At 43.8% G+C, this 16,578-nt stretch overlaps 1 protein-coding gene across 1 annotated transcript in view; it reads left to right on the top strand.

Moving 5' to 3' along the window:
- Window positions 1-16,578, top strand: part of SREK1 (splicing regulatory glutamic acid and lysine rich protein 1) — a 1,533,788-nt gene that overhangs the window by 431,257 nt on the left and 1,085,953 nt on the right. Inside the window, exon 3 of the mRNA XM_044063648.1 lies at window positions 3,454-3,599. Coding sequence (XP_043919583.1) covers window positions 3,454-3,599 — 146 coding nt within the window. The remainder of the gene's footprint in view (window positions 1-3,453; window positions 3,600-16,578) is intronic.

Genomic DNA, 16,578 nt, shown 5'->3' with positions numbered 1-16,578 from the left:
GAGAAGATTATTCTGAGCTATGATACAGAATCTGAATTGCCTGTACATGGTAAGGTCTTGCTGTGTTTAATAATGGTGGCTGACAAAAAAGCAGTGACTAGAAAATGGGAATCTATCTAAACCAGCTACACTACAAGTAGTGAATATAGTAACAGATAAAACCACTGGAATTGAGATCTTTAGGAAAGGGTAAGAGCAAACTACATAGGGAAAAAAATGTGAATTGTGGGGACAGTACATACAAGGGAGGAATGAGGCCTAAAAGACAGCAGGACTTAAATGAGCTATGTAATGTTTGAGTGGGAAAGATTGGGTAGATTATAAGTGATGTATAATGTTTGCAACTGGAATTGTTTGAGTATGGTTTGTGATGTAAAATGCTTGTGACTAGGATTGTGTTGGGTGTGGTTTATTTTCAGTTATGTGAATGTAGGATTGCCTGTGTTGTAAAGCGATGGTTTAATGAAGATGTTTTTTGTTTAAAAAAAAAAAAAAAAGGCAAGAATTGAGTAATTTATGTAATACTGCTTAGGTTATATGCTATATAGCAGTATATGTGAAGTATATTATTTGTTATGTTAATATAGTTTGATTACTTTTATATGTATGTACGTGGTGGGACTTGGGCTAGCTTTGATAAATTTCCCAGGCTGTCTAGCCCTTCTCCTTTTTATCCATAATCCCCTGGCAAAAAGTACCCTTTTTCAGAACTTTCCAGCTGTGCTAGTCATCTTACTCAAGTGAATGGTCCCAGGCTTCCATTTTCACTGTTTTTCCCTTTAGATTGTTGCACCAGTTTTTTTTTGTTCCTTGTTGCTTTCTCCTTTGCATTTCCTTCACTGTTGAAGTCGATATCTTCCTTTCTTTCTCCAGGTTTGTATCCTACTTCTCTTCTGGCTTGATGCCTTTCTCTCCCAGGTCTGAAGTACTTTATGTACATGTTTTTAACTTGCACTCATACCGTTTTGCACCGTAGCTGCAGAACAAATTCTGATGTTTTGTTGAGCATGTAAATTGATATTGGTCTTGTACTGTTTAATTTACTTCTCGTTAGCTCTGTAGAATGATTTCTTTTACTTCTGCGCATGTATTACTGTTGTAAATAGCACTTTGCCTTTACTGAATAATGTACATTTGTAGTGCACGTACTGCCTCTAGCATCTTTAGAGTGATTGTTTCATAGTAGGAACTTTTGGTCTTGGGATTAACACGGTATACACATGTCCATTATTTAAATAATTAAGGGACAGGGCATTGTGGGAGCAGGGATAGGGTGAAAAATAATCGCATCCATATAGCTCATCATGCCGGTTGTGGTTACCTGGTATGATGCAAAGGGCTAAAAACTGTTATCTAGATACACTGAAATTTGCAGTTATTTTCAGTTTGTAGGCAATCGTCATCTGTGTAATGATAGTCTTTGAATATGTTCATTTTTGTGCTTAAAGGATTGTAGCTATTTTCCTGTGGAAACTAGGCTTTATAGTTTTGTTTTACTGGGTGACTATATTTTTACACTTTTGTTTCATTCATTGTGCGCACTGTTATTTCAGGCTTTGTGCTATCCCCGACTGTTGCATACTGTTATGTACGTTCCATAACTTCCATTTTTCTAGGGACCTGTCCAAAAGGATTGAATTGGTTTAAACACATGCAGTTGTGCATGGTGATTGGGGAAGAGGTGGAGTGTATATATGCTGCCCTTTTGCATTTTCTTTTCATGTAATATTTGTAGACCGCAGATTTGGGTTGATTCAAGTTTTGTCTGTGGAGTTGCAGCATATTTCCTTTGTGCCTCATTTAAATAAGATTCTGTGATGGAGCTGGATCAGGTACCAAATAGTTCTACTTCACCAGGCTTTACTAATCTAAGCTGGTATAGTACCATAAAGTAAAATGGAAGAATCTAAGTTGCGCTTTGGGCATGTTAGCAGTTCTCAGCTTAGAATAGTCTGCGTAGGTTAAGAGCTCTCTCATGTGAGAGGCTTTTAAGACTTCCAGCAGAGTGAGCTTTTATACAGTTCTCTTGCAGAGTGTTTGTTGTGCACCTAATGTCAGTGCTGCTGTTGTTCATCACTTGAAAGTGGTTGTTACATTTGTAGAACTAAAATATAGTACCCTTTAGCAATTGAATGGCTAGTTAGTTTGCAGTCCCAGTAAATTATACGAAAAGTGACTAGTCAGCTTGACTGCATTTTAACTACGTTTTTTGTGGAACACATGAATGTGTCATATTCTGTGGCACATTATGTGAATGACTGAAGCAAAGCATGAGCTTCCACTAGATGAATTCTGCACATACGTTAGTTACCAAAGGCTAATGTTTGGAGGCAAAAAACCTTCTGTTGTCTTAAATTTGTTTAAAAATAGTGTTTTGTCAGATGTTAAAAGGATGGTCTTAAAAATGGCTATGGAGCTGGTATGAGTGTATAACAGGGAATATAGCTAGCAGGGTAAAGAGCCTTTAATTGACAGGTTTTAATCCACTGACAGAGTAAGTGTGATGGTGCTTGAAGTAGTAGTGGTGGAATGAGCTTTGCTAAGTTCCAGATCTGGGAGAAAGTCTGAGGATACTGGCAGCTGGTCTTAGAGAAAAGATAAGTATAGTAAACATTATTTTATCAGTGGTGGAAGTACCTACCTCTGCAAATCTTCACTTCAGATCAGATAAGAAATGTTGATAGCCATGATATCCTGAGGTTATGTGAAAGTTTGTGTAATTAGTGATCTTGTAATATAGAATAGTTGACATAGTCTTAATTGTCCTATTTCAGTTGTGTGACCCACTGATCAAAAAAAATAGGAAGACTGAGGACATTGCTGTGGGAAGGGGACACGTGAGGTACTTGAGTATATCTAAAGTTAACTGCCATTAGAAGTGCTGAAAACCTTGGCAGCTGTCTACAACAGTGGAAGATGCTTCCTATAGTAATCTATTTTTATATGTGGGTTTGATGGCTAGGGGATGTCTTTTTGAGTTGTGCATACTTATGTTTTTGGTTTTATTTTTTACATTGGTTATTTGACATTTATGGGGATTTGAACTTTAAAAATGTTCTTTTTTCTGTATCTAATGTTGTGTGATATTAGTGATGCTGCCAGCATGAACGGTTATGTGTAACACAGCTTTCGAACGTCGCCTAAAGAGCATCCTGGGAAAACATCCATGCTTGCTATCGTATGGTTCATGACCAATAAGTTTCCAGTACAGGTGACCTATAGCTCACAGTGTTAAATAATTCTCTTCATTATTAAGTTCTTAAAAAGTGTGGTATTAAGATTGTTAGTCTGTGACATTTTGCCTTTTAAATGAGAAGGGTACTGGACAATTTAATATAGTTTTAAGTCTGTAATTTCAGCTTTGTTTTAAATGTAGGGTTGTTGAAAAATTGAAGAGAAAAATTCTTAATGGTTATATTGTTAGCAACACTTTTTCTTCAACTTCCCATGCAGGTAAGATCCCAGATGAAGCCAAAGCCTTGTCTCTGTTGGCGCCAGCCCCTGGTGCACTGGCATTACTACCTGCCGCAGGACTTGTTCCAGTTACTACTGCTGCTTCTGTGCCTGCTCCTGCTCCTGCTCCTCCTCCTTTAGCTTCAGTAAGTACTTTATTTTATTCTTGCAGTTTACTTTGTAGTTTTTCTATATAGTGCCTTTTCATAAATATTTGTAAATTCCAACAGTTTACTAGTTGAAGTAGTTTAGTAGTTCCCAGGTCTTTAGATTAACAAATTGAGATGAGTACTGAATTTTGAATAAATCTGTTATGAAAGATGCTCCAGGTCCTGGTAACTTTCTAATTTATGTATCTTTTGGTGCTGATGAGTTAGCTGAAGTGATTAGAATGTCGTGGTAACAAAGTTTCAGCGTATTCAGTAAAATGTAGACCTCATGGAGTTTAGACCATTCCAATCTTCATATAGGTGTTTTATAAAGCTTCCTAACATGACATGGTGCTAGAGTGGTGAACTTTATGCCAGAACTGAGGACGTAGGTGTGCATGTCGTGAAGAAATGTATTTGCTTTCAAGAGTCTTTAAAGCTACTGAAGTGTAATTCTTCATGAAATATAGTGAACTTGCACCATCTTGGAATTATTGATGTCCTTTACTTTCACTGCTGCAGTATTCTTTACTTGTGGGATTCCCTGCTATGGAAGCCCGATGTCGGCCAGTGTACCAAAACCTACTGTTGCTTTAAGGTACGCTGAATATGACATCTATGCTTTTCGCATAGCGTAGGGCATAAATGTGACATCCGGACATAGCATCCTCAGAACTTCTTTGCCGCCAGTCCAAATGCATCTACAGATCATTGGTCTGAATGCCTTCATCATTTTCTGCAGGTTTGAACGCATTTTCCATTCTCCAGTTGAAAGTCTGTGTTTTCCTGCTGGTTCCGAGCCGTTGCAGATAAGTACCTCATTGGGGTTTTGTTTTTTCTTAGCTTTTTTGTAGCTCGGGGGGGGGTAATGTCATCCAGGAAGAGTAAATGCCAGGGCGGGAAACAGATTCCTCATAAAGATTGGCTTATCAGGCTTTTGTTCAGAAAACCCTCTGTAGTAGGCTTTCCTTCCTTCCTTTGTATCTTGAGGACCAGCATCTTAAGCTTCTCGCTAAAGATGCAGTGGAAGGAACTTCCCGACCCGAAGGTTAGTCATTAGGGAAAAAGATAAGACTGGAATTTTCCACTATCCAGCCTGTGTTGGATGTTTCTCCCGAGGTCTGTGAGAACCCGGAGGCTCGCGCGGCTGTGTTTACGAATTCCTCTGCTGCGACTGGGTTAGGAGGCCAGCAAGGATCCGGCTGATAGCACATCCGACAAGGCTTGGCAGGTGTCCATTTAGGACATTGAGTGAACCAAGGATGGGCCTGGGGATGTTCAGATGCTGTTTAATGAAGAAGTTCTACTACAGTTCTTGAATGCCATCCTGGGTCAGAGCCTTCTAAAGATGATCTTTGTATTTCATGTTTCACTGTTGCAGTCACTACATTTGGGTTATCTGCTTGCAGTAGCCCTGAGTCGGCCTGATTAACAAAGTCTTGGGTCCTGCGTCGGTTGCTGTCCCTTCTTCCATGATGTCAGGTAATCAGGGGTATAAAACATGCAGCCGATGCCATTACATCAGTCTTTCTTGCCATGTGGTGCCCGAAGCAGTTCGCAAGTGCCGGTCGACCGACTCCTGAAATTTTCAATTTTGAATTTCAGAACCAAAGTCTTCAACTAAAGCGAAGTACGCCGTTGGAGAAACTTTTTCTTGCTTTTTACCGATGTCAGTAAAAGTTAATAATTGTATTACTTGTGGAAAGCAAATACCTCACAAAGATTTTAATTCGTACTGTATTCCTTGCCTAGGCCCTGACCACGACGTACCTTGCTGTCGGTTTTGTGCTTTATTTAATCGGCGCACTATCCATCATTGATATATTTTCGCTTCTAAATATTTTGGTTCTCTGTTTAATTATCCAGATATGTCGTCGGTTAGCCATCCGACTACCGGGATTCTGAAAAAAATGCAACGATAGAGACAGGCCACCGAGGTCCAAAGCTGCAGACGATGCTTCTCCTAAGCCAGTCTCCAGTTCGCCGGTACTCAGTGAGGTGCTTTCGCAGCCCCTGATACCCGCTACATCTGACTCAAAGGCCTCTACTGAGACCCTTTTGGAGTCCGGTATGCCACAAAATGCTTCAACTGTGGAACCTGCGGATGTCTGTACCTTGGATGGGTCTGGAGCCACTGTGCAGGCACCGGCTTCTGCGGATGTATTCAGGCCTACGGACTTGTATATTAAACAGAGACACCCTCTTCATTTAGGCCAAAATCTCGAAACATGCCTAAGAAACTGATGCCCAGGCCGCATGCTCAGGGCTCTATGCCTAAAGATAAGAATGGCTGAAGATCCTATAACTCTAATCGGGGGAAGCCGACCTCCCCCTTCTGAAAGACCTAGGACTGAAGTTGTTTATGAATCTTCTAAACAGGATTCTGATTTTATTGATTCTTCTGATGATCTGGATTTGCCCTTATCTACTTATGAGGATTCTGATGCAGAGGACTGTATTCCTTCTGCTTCCCCTCCAGTGGATTTTTCTTTTGGTGAGACCTTACATACTCTAAGGGAGCATTTCCACTGTAAAGCCAGAACTTTTCTGATTCAAAAAAGAGGCTTGGGTATTTCTTACTCCTGCCTCAGCATAGGCCTTCAGCTATACCTCCTGTACTAGACATTGTTTATGCCTTTTTTAATTTGGGTCCTGATTCTTTACCTCCTGCTCCCAGAAAACCTGACATATTACAGGGTTCCTGATTCTCTTAAGTTCCTTTTTAAAAATCCTATTGCAGATCCAGAGACACTTTCACAGGGACCCAAGGGTATTAAGGCTATTGCTAAAAATCCTACCCCCTGTGATAGAGACTCCAGGGCGCTGGCTAGATTGGATAAGAAAGTTTACACTTCTGCAACCTTGGCCATTGGGGCTTTAAACTGCCAGTTTCATGTGTTAAAGTATCAACAACATGTTACTGGATTGCTTAAACAGAAAATGATGTTACTTCCTGACTGTGCTGAAAATAAAGAATTACAGGATTTAATGCATTCTGCTGAACAGGTTGGAAAACATACTTTGCAATGTGGATTTGATTCATTAGAGGCCTCTTGCAGGGCTGATGTTACTGGGTCTGTGCTCAGAAGACATGCTTGGCTTAAGGAGCAAGGTTTGCCTGATCATGTTAAAGCTAAATTGTTGGATGCTCCCTTAAATCAGGACCACATGTTTGGCAACAAGGCTGAGGAAGTTCTTAAAAATATGGAAGATAAAGCAAAATCTATGCAAACTGTTAGATTTCTTAGAAGTTCAGCCTCCTAGATTTAGTAGGCACTGGCCCTCTAAAAATTGGTCCTTTCCAGACCCTTCCAGGTCTTCTCAAGCCAAACCCAGACACAGCAAAAACACCAGGTTTCAGTCCCAAGAGACTCACAAGACTAGGCTGTGTGTGGGGGGGTGGGGTGGGTTCCGCACCCAAGCCTGGGAGTAGTAAGACCCCCCCCCCCCCCATGGAAAACTCTCACAATGACTTGCTTTTAAAACTACCAAGTACTTCCCAACTGAATGCTCCTTTAGGTGGAAAGATTGGTCTGCAGGCCAAAAACTGGGAACTCATTACCCAGGACAAATGGGTTTTAAATATAGTGTCCCAAGGATACAGATTTAATTTCCACACGTTACCAACACCAAATGGGCGGCCAGATCTACCCCCAAATCAGTGGACAGAGGCCCAAAATCAAGGACTCTCTCTCAAACATGGGGGCTATTCAGTTGGTGCCAGAAGAGGAAAAGGGACAAGGTTTCTGTTCAAAACCTTTTCTGGTACCCAGAAAAGGCAGTACATGGCGTCCTATCCTGGATCTTTCTACTCTAAACACCTTTCTGGTGATTCCAAAATTCAAAATGCTGACTCTTCACCATCTGCTTCCTATGCTAGGCAAGGATGCATGGTTGGCAACACTAGACTTTAAAAGAAGCATACCTGCACATCCCTATCAGGGAGTCTTGCAGAAGATACCTATGCTTCAAAGCAGGCTACATGCACGGTCAGTTCTCTGCACTGCCCTTTGGCTTATCTACTGCGCCCAGGTTATTCATAAAGTGCCTATCTCCAGTCATTGCATTTTGCAGGCAAAGAAATATTCAAATATACCCATACCTGGACGATTGTCTAATTCAGGCAGAAAGCAAGGACATTCTTTTGAATCATCTGGCCTTTGTTCAAAGGGTATTGACTTGTCTGGGGTTCACCATAAACGAAAAGAAATCCCACCTGGTACCCTGTCAACAAGTTATATTCCTAGGAGCAAACTTAAATACAACTTCCCAGATGGCTTTCCTCACGCCAGAGAAATTGATTCATTTGACAACTTACTTCAAACAAGTGGCCACAAAAACCCAGCTGTCTGCAAGGCAAATACTGCAAGCCTTGGGGTTCATGGCTTCCTGCATTCTTCTAATTCCATATGCAAGGCTGCATATGAGGAAACTACAGTGGTATTCCAAAAGCTTATGGTGTCAACATTCACAGGATCTAGAAGCAAGGATTCCTATCATACCTTGCCTATACCTAGAGTTCCTTTGGTGGGCAGAGGCCTACGACCAAAACAGGGGACTGCCATTCACATTACTCCCTGCCGCCCAAATCGTAACAGACGCATCAGACTATGCATGGGAAGTGCATTCAGGGCAAATTGAACCAAAGTCAAATGCACCTGCACATAAATCAAAAGGAAATGTTAGCTGTACAGAATGCTCTGACAGCCTTCAAGGACCACATTCTCCCAGGACAACTAATGGTAATGACTGATAACATCACTGTCATGTGCATAAACAAGCAGGGGGGTACACATTCTTACCCCCCCTATGCAGACTAGCCATGGCATTGTGGAACACGACCTTGAGCTACCAAGTGAATCTACAAGCTCAATTCCTGCCAGGGAAACAAAATACACTGGCAGACGGACTAAGCAGAAACCATCAACTGGACAAATTTTGCACAAGGATTTCCCCACAAACTAGCTTGGAAAGTGGATGCTCTATCCTTAAGCTGAAAAAAACTATCCGTTTATACCTTTCCTCCTCTGACTCTGCTCTCCAAGGTACTACTAAAGATCAAACAGGACAGGCCAAGGGCTCTTTTAATTGCACCAAACTAGCCTCGCCAACACTGGTACCCACTCTTGCGCAGTGTGTCACGCTTGGCTCCATGGCACCTGCTTCAGACTCCTTCCTTGTTGTCTCAGCAGGCGAACCAGATTCTGCACCCTCAGCTGCAAACCCTGAACCTAGCAGCCTGGCTAATCACCTAAGCTCTCCTTTACCATCCCTCAGTAAATCAGTGATGGGTTTCATTTTAGAGGCAAGGAGGCCTAGTACTAGAAAATCTTATGCTGCAAAACGGAAAAGATTCTGTGCCTGGAACCAATCTCAAGGAATGAACGCAGCAGTGCCCAGTTTACCTCAGATTCTACAGTACTTGACTGAGATGCTTCATAAGGGCTTGTCTTTTTCCTCCCATCAAAATTCATGCCTCAGCCATTTCAGCTCATTATAGCACAGATCCTCCCCTCTTCTTTCAAGTACTGTTCAAGCAGTTCCTCAGAGGGGCCAAAAATTTAAGGCCACCCAGGAGAGCTCCAACTCCAGCCTGGGATCTTAACTTTGTCTTGGAGAAGCTCACTCTTCCTCCTTTCGAGCCAGCTACTACTGCAGGTTTAAAATTTCTTTCCTGGAAAACAGCTTTCCTTTTAGCAATCACTTCTGCAAGAAGGGTGTCTGATTTGTAGACCCTTATGGCAGTGGAATCTTTCATCATCTTTCATGCGGATAGGGTGTCTCTTAGAACCAATCCCTTCATGCCCAAGGTGGCATCCAGTGTGGCTCTTAATCAACCCATTCATTTGCCTATCTTCTTTCCTAACAAACAGAACAAAGGAGAATGAATACTACACTCTTTAGATGTGTACAGACAGCTTAGATTCTACTTGGACAGAATTGAACCTCAAAGGAAGTCTGAACAACTGCTGATGGCATTTGCTGCAGGGACAGAGGGGAAAGCTATTTCAAAACAAACCATTTCAAAATGGATAGGCCACTGCATTCATTTCTGCCATAAGCACCATGAAAAACCTATCCCTCAGGGCATCAGACCCCATTCAACCAGGGCAACATCTACCTCTACAGCCTTTAAGGGGCGTCCCTACTAGAGACATCCTAGAAGCTGCTACCTGGAGTTAATACTTTCACCAAGCAATATAGTTTGCCAATTTTCTCTAAATCCAGAGCTGGTTTTGCCACTGCAGTCTTGCAGGGCCTTATAGCTGGTCCTCATTCTATTTAAATTCCTCCTCCCAACCTTAGCTTTGGGAATCTACCCAAATGTAATGACCAACAGTGAAACACTATGAACATAGTACAGTTGTGTACACTTACCATAAATGTAGATGTTAGAGTGTATTCACTATTGCAGTCCTGGATGTTCTTCGTGTTTCACTGTTGCAGTCATTACATTTGCGCAAACCTACAGAAAGCAATCCCAGTGACTTCCCTCTGCCTACAGCAAGCGCTTAACTTTTGGCAGCACCCATAGGGGTAAAATTGGCACTTTTTGATCAAAATTGGCAGTTAATAACTGAGGACAAGTGGGGGTACCAAACATCGTATCACAAGGATACAGATTCCATTTCCACACTCTGCCAATGACACATGGTTGGCCAGATCTGCCAAAAAATCAATGGGCAGAGGCACAGAAACAGATTACGTCCCTCATGGATATGGGGGCCATTCAGACAGTACCAGAACAGGAAAAAGGACAAGGTTTTTACTCAAGACTGATGTTCGTGTTTCACTGTTGCAGTCATTACACTTGGGTTATCCAGCTGGCAGGCTACCCACAGTCAGCCAGAGTTCCAAAGTCCTGGTCTGGCATCGGTTGCTGTCGCCTCTTCCCTGATGTCAGTGCGCCAGGGATATAAAAGATGCAGCTGACGCCATTTTCTTCAGTCTTAATTGCCACGCGGTGCCTGAAGCAAAAGCAGTTCACAAGTGCCGGTCGGCCGACTCCTGAGATTTTCGGAATCTAACTTCGGATCCGAAGTCTTCAATAAAGCTAAGTACCCCATTGGGGAAACTTTTTTCTTGCTCCAGACCGATGTCAGAAAAAGTTAACATTTGTATTTCTTGTGGGAAGCAAATACCTCTCAAGGATTTTCATTCCTACTGTATTCCTTGCCTAGGCTCTGACCACGCCGTTGCTAGCTGTCGGTTTTGTGCTAGATTTTACCAACGCACTATTAAGCTTTTGTACGATTTTGCTTTTCATTACTTTGGCCGAAGGTTTAAGTATATAATGCCGTCGGAACAGCCGACTACCGGAGTTTATAAAATGCGCAAGGAAAAGGACAGGCATCCGAGGTCCAAAACCGACAAGGCCTCCGCTAGTCCAGTCGCCGGTTCTCAGTGAGGCGCTTTCGCAGCCCCTGATGCCCGCTACTTGAGAGCCACAGGTCACTTCCGACTCCCACATGGAGACAACTAGGCCTCTGGATACGCAAGGTATTGGACACATGGAAACTATTCCCTCAGATGGGTCCGGAGCCGCTGAGCAGGCATTGGCTTTTGAGGGTGTTTTCAGACCTACACGGTTATATGTCAAGCCAACCTCTGCTTCCAAGGCAAAGACCAAAACAGCTTTAAAGACAAAGAAACAAGTACAGCATTCTCCTGGACAGACTTCCATGCCTAAGAAACAGATGCTTAAAATGGCCGAAGACCTTATTACTTTGATCAGGCCCCCCCCCCGATAAGAGGCCTAGGCAAGACACAGAATATGATTCTTCTGATCAGGATGTTCATCGTGCATACAGCTGCAGTCATAACAGATGGGTTCTCCTGCCGTCAGGCGGGTCCTCGGTCGGATGAATTCCAAAGTCTAGGTCCGGCGTCGGTTGTCTTCGCCTCCTCCCCGACGTCAGTGCGACGGGTATAAAAGAACCAGCCGACGCCATTTTCTCCAGTCTTTCTTGCCGCACGGTGCCCGAAGCAGAACCAGTTAGCAAGTGCCGGTCGGCCAGCTCCTGAAATTATGAAAATTTTGCAACCAAAGTCTTCTTGAAAGCTAAGTACCCCGTTGGGGAAACTTTTCTTGCCTCAGACCGATGTCAGACAAAGTTAATAATTGTATTTCATGTGGGAAGCAAATACCGCATAAGGATTTCCATTCCCTCTGTATTCCTTGTTTAGGCCCAGACCACGACGCCTCGGTCTGCCGCTTTTGTGCTACATTCAACAAACGCACCATTAAGCGTCGGGCAGAGTTCGCCCAGCATTAGTTTGGCAAAAAATTTAACTATTATGTCATCGGATACTCCGACTCTGCTTTTGTCTGAAAAGCACAAAGATAAGGACCGACACACGAGGTCCGCGGCCTCAACCGACTCCACACCAAAGCCGACTACACGTGGTCCGGTTCTCAGCGAGGCGCCTACGCAGCCCCTGACTACCGACTACACTTAATTGGCAGTGTCTCCTGTGCCTGAGGTCGCAGGCTCCTCTGCCCACACCCCGACTACAGATACCGAAGCCACTCTTGGCGGTGAATCTCAAAATGTGGATAGGTCTATCTCCTCTCAAGGTGTCTTCAGACCTTCCTCTTCTTTTTCCATTAAGGCTTTCACTAAGTCTAAAGCAGCCATGCATTCTAAGAGACAAGCTACACGGGGCCCATCTCCAGGCCCCATGCCTAAAAAACAGATGCTTAAAATGGCTGAGGATTTAATTACTCTTATCAGGGGTTCTCAACCCCCCCTGGACAAAAGGCCCAGAGTGGAGGAAGAATCCCCCTTCTCTGATCAGGGCTCCATTATATCGGAGCACTTCGATGAACAGGAACATTCTTACTCCCCTTTTGAAGACTCTGATGCAGAGGAGTCCATTCCCTCTGTATCCCCCCCCCAGAGGATTACTCATTTGGGGAAACTTTGCATACCTTAAGGGAACACTTCCACTGGGAAGGCCAAGATTATTCAGATTCCAAGAAAAGGCTTAGGGAATTTCTCTTGCTACCTCAGCACAGGCCTCTGGCTATACCTCCTGTCTTGGACATACTAGATGATGTGTACTCGGAGGCCTGCCTTAACCCGGATTCTCTACCTCCAGCCCTAGTCAAGCCTGACAGGTACTACAGGGTTCCTGACTCGCACACTGAGCCGCTGAGCAGGCATTGGCTTCTGAGGGTGTTTTCAGACCTACACAGTTATATGTCAAGCCAACCTCTGCTTCCAAGGCAAAGACTAAAACAGCTTTAAAGACAAAGAAACAAGTGCAGCATTCTCCTGGACAGACTTCCATGCCTAAGAAACAGATGCTTAAAATGGCCGAAGACCTAATTACTTTGATCAGGGGTTCCCCCCCCCCCCCCCCCCCCGATAAGAGGCCTAGGCAAGACACAGAATACGATTCTTCTGATCAGGTTTCCATTTCCTCTAACTCCTCTTCAGAACAGGGATACTCTCTTCCTCCTTATGAGGATTCTGATGCTGAAGAATCTATTCCTTCAGCTTCTCCTCCTGAGGATTATTCTTTTGGGGAAACCCTACATACCATGAGGGAGCATTTTCACTGGGAGAGCCAAGATTACTCAGAATCTAAGAAAAGGCTCAGAGATTTTCTGTTACTGCCTCAGCACAGACCTCTTGCTATTCCACCTGTTCTAGACATTGTAGATGTATTTTCAGAGTCCAGCCTGTCTCCTGACTCTTTACCCCTAGCACCTGGTAAGACAGATACTACAGGGTTCCAGATTCTCATAAATTTCTATATAAAAACCCTGCTGCTGACCCAGAAACTGTATCTCAGGGTCCCAAAGGGGTCAAGGCTTCCACTGCAAAAATCCCTGGCCCCTCGGATAGGGATTCTAGGGCATTGGACAGATTGGGGAAAAAAGTTTACACTTCTGCTACCTTGGCTGTAAGGGCTTTAAATTGTCAGTTTCATATGCTTAAATATCAGCAATACTTAGTCACTGTTAAAACAGGAAATGTTGACAAATTCTGAATGTTCTGAAAACAAGGAAATGCAGGATTTATTGCGTGCAGCTGAACAAGTGGGGAAGCATACTTTGCAATGTGGTTTTGATTCACTGGAGGCCTCTTGCAGGGCCACTGTTACAGGTTCTGTCATTAGAAGGCATGCTTGGTTAAAGGAACAGAATCTGCCTGACCATGTTAAAGCAAAATTATTGGATGCTCCATTACAGCATGATACTTTGTTTGGTGTTGAGGCAGAAGAGGTGTTGAATAAAATGGAGGATAAAGTGAAATCTATGCAGACAGTAAAGGATTTCTTAAAGGTACAGCCACCCAGATTTAGCAGGAACTGGCCTTCTAAGAATTGGTCCTTTCCAGTATCAGAGGCCACAGAGAGGCAGATACCAGACGCCCTAGAGGCAGACCCCAGCCCCAAGGCTCATACAGGCCCAAACAATGAGGTGCTTCTACCTCCAAAAGCGGAGAAGACAAATCACAGCCATATAGGAAACAGTCCCAATGACTTTCCTATGCCAATGCCAACCACTTACCTTTTGGCAGCACCCTTAGGGGGAAAGCTAGCACTTTTTTCACAAAATTGGCACATGATCACCCAGGACAAATGGGTTCTAGATACAGTCTCTCAGGGCTACAGGTTCCACTTTCACACCCTTCCAAAGGCAAAAGGTATGTCAGACCTGCCACACAATCAATGGGCAGAGGCACAAAAGCAAGTTTCTTCTCTCATGGACATGAGGACTATTCAGCGAGTACCACAGCAAGAGCAGGGACAAGGATTTTACTCAAGACTTCTCTTAGTACCCAGAAAGGACAAAGCCTGGAGACCAGTACTGGACCTGTCTATTCTAAACACTTTTCTGGACGTTCCAAAATTCAAAATGTTGACTCTGCAGCAGCTTCTGCCCATGCTGGACAAGAAGGCGTGGCTTGTAACTTTGGACCTCAGAGGCATACCTGCATGCCCCAATCAGACAATCTTGCAGAAGATACCTCAGATTCATAGCTGGCTGAATGCACTACCAATTCTCTGCGTTTGTAAAAAGATTACTAATTTGCCTGGGGTACACAGTAAACGAAAAGAAATCAAAACTAGTACCCTCTCAAGAGATAATATACCTGGGTGCAAGCGAAGAGAGACATAGAGGAGCTCTCTGATTATGTAGCCCAGGCAGGTATGACCCTGACCCTGAGCAGTATCCTTCCTTCACCAAGAATGATGCCACAATATAGAGACAAGATGATCAGCTTTAACAATTGGCTTTAATGTCTGGTGTCATTCAAAGGGGATCCAGTGTCTGTCTGCCTTGGATGACATGCTTGACAAGCCACGCTGCTTCGCAAGGGACGGCTTGCACTTGTCACCCCTGGGATTCCGGATATTGGCTAAGGCTCTTGCCACCCCCATAGTGCCTTTTTTAGGCAAGGCTCAAATTCTAAACCTACCAACCTAGAAAACAAAAATGGGAAGAAACTGAGGGTAATGCTGCTCAATGCCAGAAGTCTAAATCTCAAAATGCACTTTCGAGGCCCTTCTCAGTATGGAGAACATCGATGTCTGTGCTGTAACTGAAACCTGGTTCAAGGCTCCTGAGAGCACCCTGGCAGTATTAGGTTTTACCTCATATCATGCGTGCGGCCCCGAAGACCGGACCACACCACAAAAGGATGGGGGGTGTCCATATTCGTAAAGGATACCCACACCTCCAGGTTGGTGGCAACAGCAAGCTTCGAAACCATCCAGGTGCAACTAACCATAGGCAAAACTGCTCTACAAATTGTAGCATGCTACAGGCCACCCTCTCAAACTCAGGAACCCCACACAGCCTTCCTGAAGACACTGGAGGTTATAAATGTATCTCCAAACACCATCATATTGGGTGACTTCAACTACCCGAATATAGACTGGGAACATTACTCAAGCCCTAACTTTCTAGCCCAACGGTTCCTGAAGTTCATAAATTCAAATGCCATGGAACAGCTAGTCACTGTTCCACGAGAGGAGAAAATATACTAGATCTCATTATCACAAACATGGGGACAAAATGCTCCACACCGGAAGTATATCCCTCATTGGTGAGATCTGATCATAAACTAATCTCACTGGAAATCCACATCCTGCCCCCACCCCAAACAAAAATGACCAAAGTGAAGAACTTCTCTAAAGCAAACTTCACACTACTCAAGACTGGTGTGGTATCCTTCAAGGCCCCTGAGCCAGTGGAAACCACAACCCAAGCTGCGGAAGCCCTTACAAATGCCTTCTATGAACACCTCCAGGACTGCATGGATCAGGCAATCCCAAATAAAACCGACTCTTTCCACAAAGGGCAAACGTCCAGTCTGGTGGTCCCCAGCCATTAACAAACTTTACAATAAGAGGAGAAAGCTATTACATGATGGAACAAAATCCATAAAAGGGAAGTCTCCCCTGATCATTATTAGTAAAAAAAATATGAGCACTCATAAAATCAACTAAGGCCAATTTTGAGAGAAAAATTGCCATGGATTCAAAGGACAATCATAAGGCCTTTTTCAGCTATGTTAGGAACCTGGGTGGAAATTCCCAGATATGCTCTGAATTAGTCCAAAATGATACAAAAATCACTGAACCCACAGACATTGCCAATATACTGGCAGACAGGTTCAGTGCAAACTTCACCCCTCTCCCCTAAAGGAGAGATAACTATCCCAGCGGTGTAGCCTCCCAGACATCTCAAATGCAGGTGAAAGCTGCTCTCTCTAAAGGTAAAAACACAGCATCAATGGGACTGGATGGTGTCCCTGGCTGTGTGCTACACGAGCTAAATGAGGAATTAAACCCGCACATAAGGCAGTTGTTTAATCTCAGCCTTACCACAGGATATGTGCCCAAGGAGTGGCGTCGGCAACTGTGGTCCCACTCCACAAAGGCGGTGCCTCTCACGGACCCTGGTAATTACCGCCCCATAAGCTTAACAAGTCTAGTCTGCAAAGCTATGGAGAGG

The sequence above is a fragment of the Protopterus annectens genome, chromosome 2.part1 (genome assembly GCF_019279795.1).
Source record: "Protopterus annectens isolate FY-2018-M chromosome 2.part1, PAN1.0, whole genome shotgun sequence".
Lineage (NCBI taxonomy): Eukaryota > Metazoa > Chordata > Ceratodontiformes > Protopteridae > Protopterus > Protopterus annectens.
This window is presented reverse-complemented; position numbering and strand designations above follow the sequence as displayed.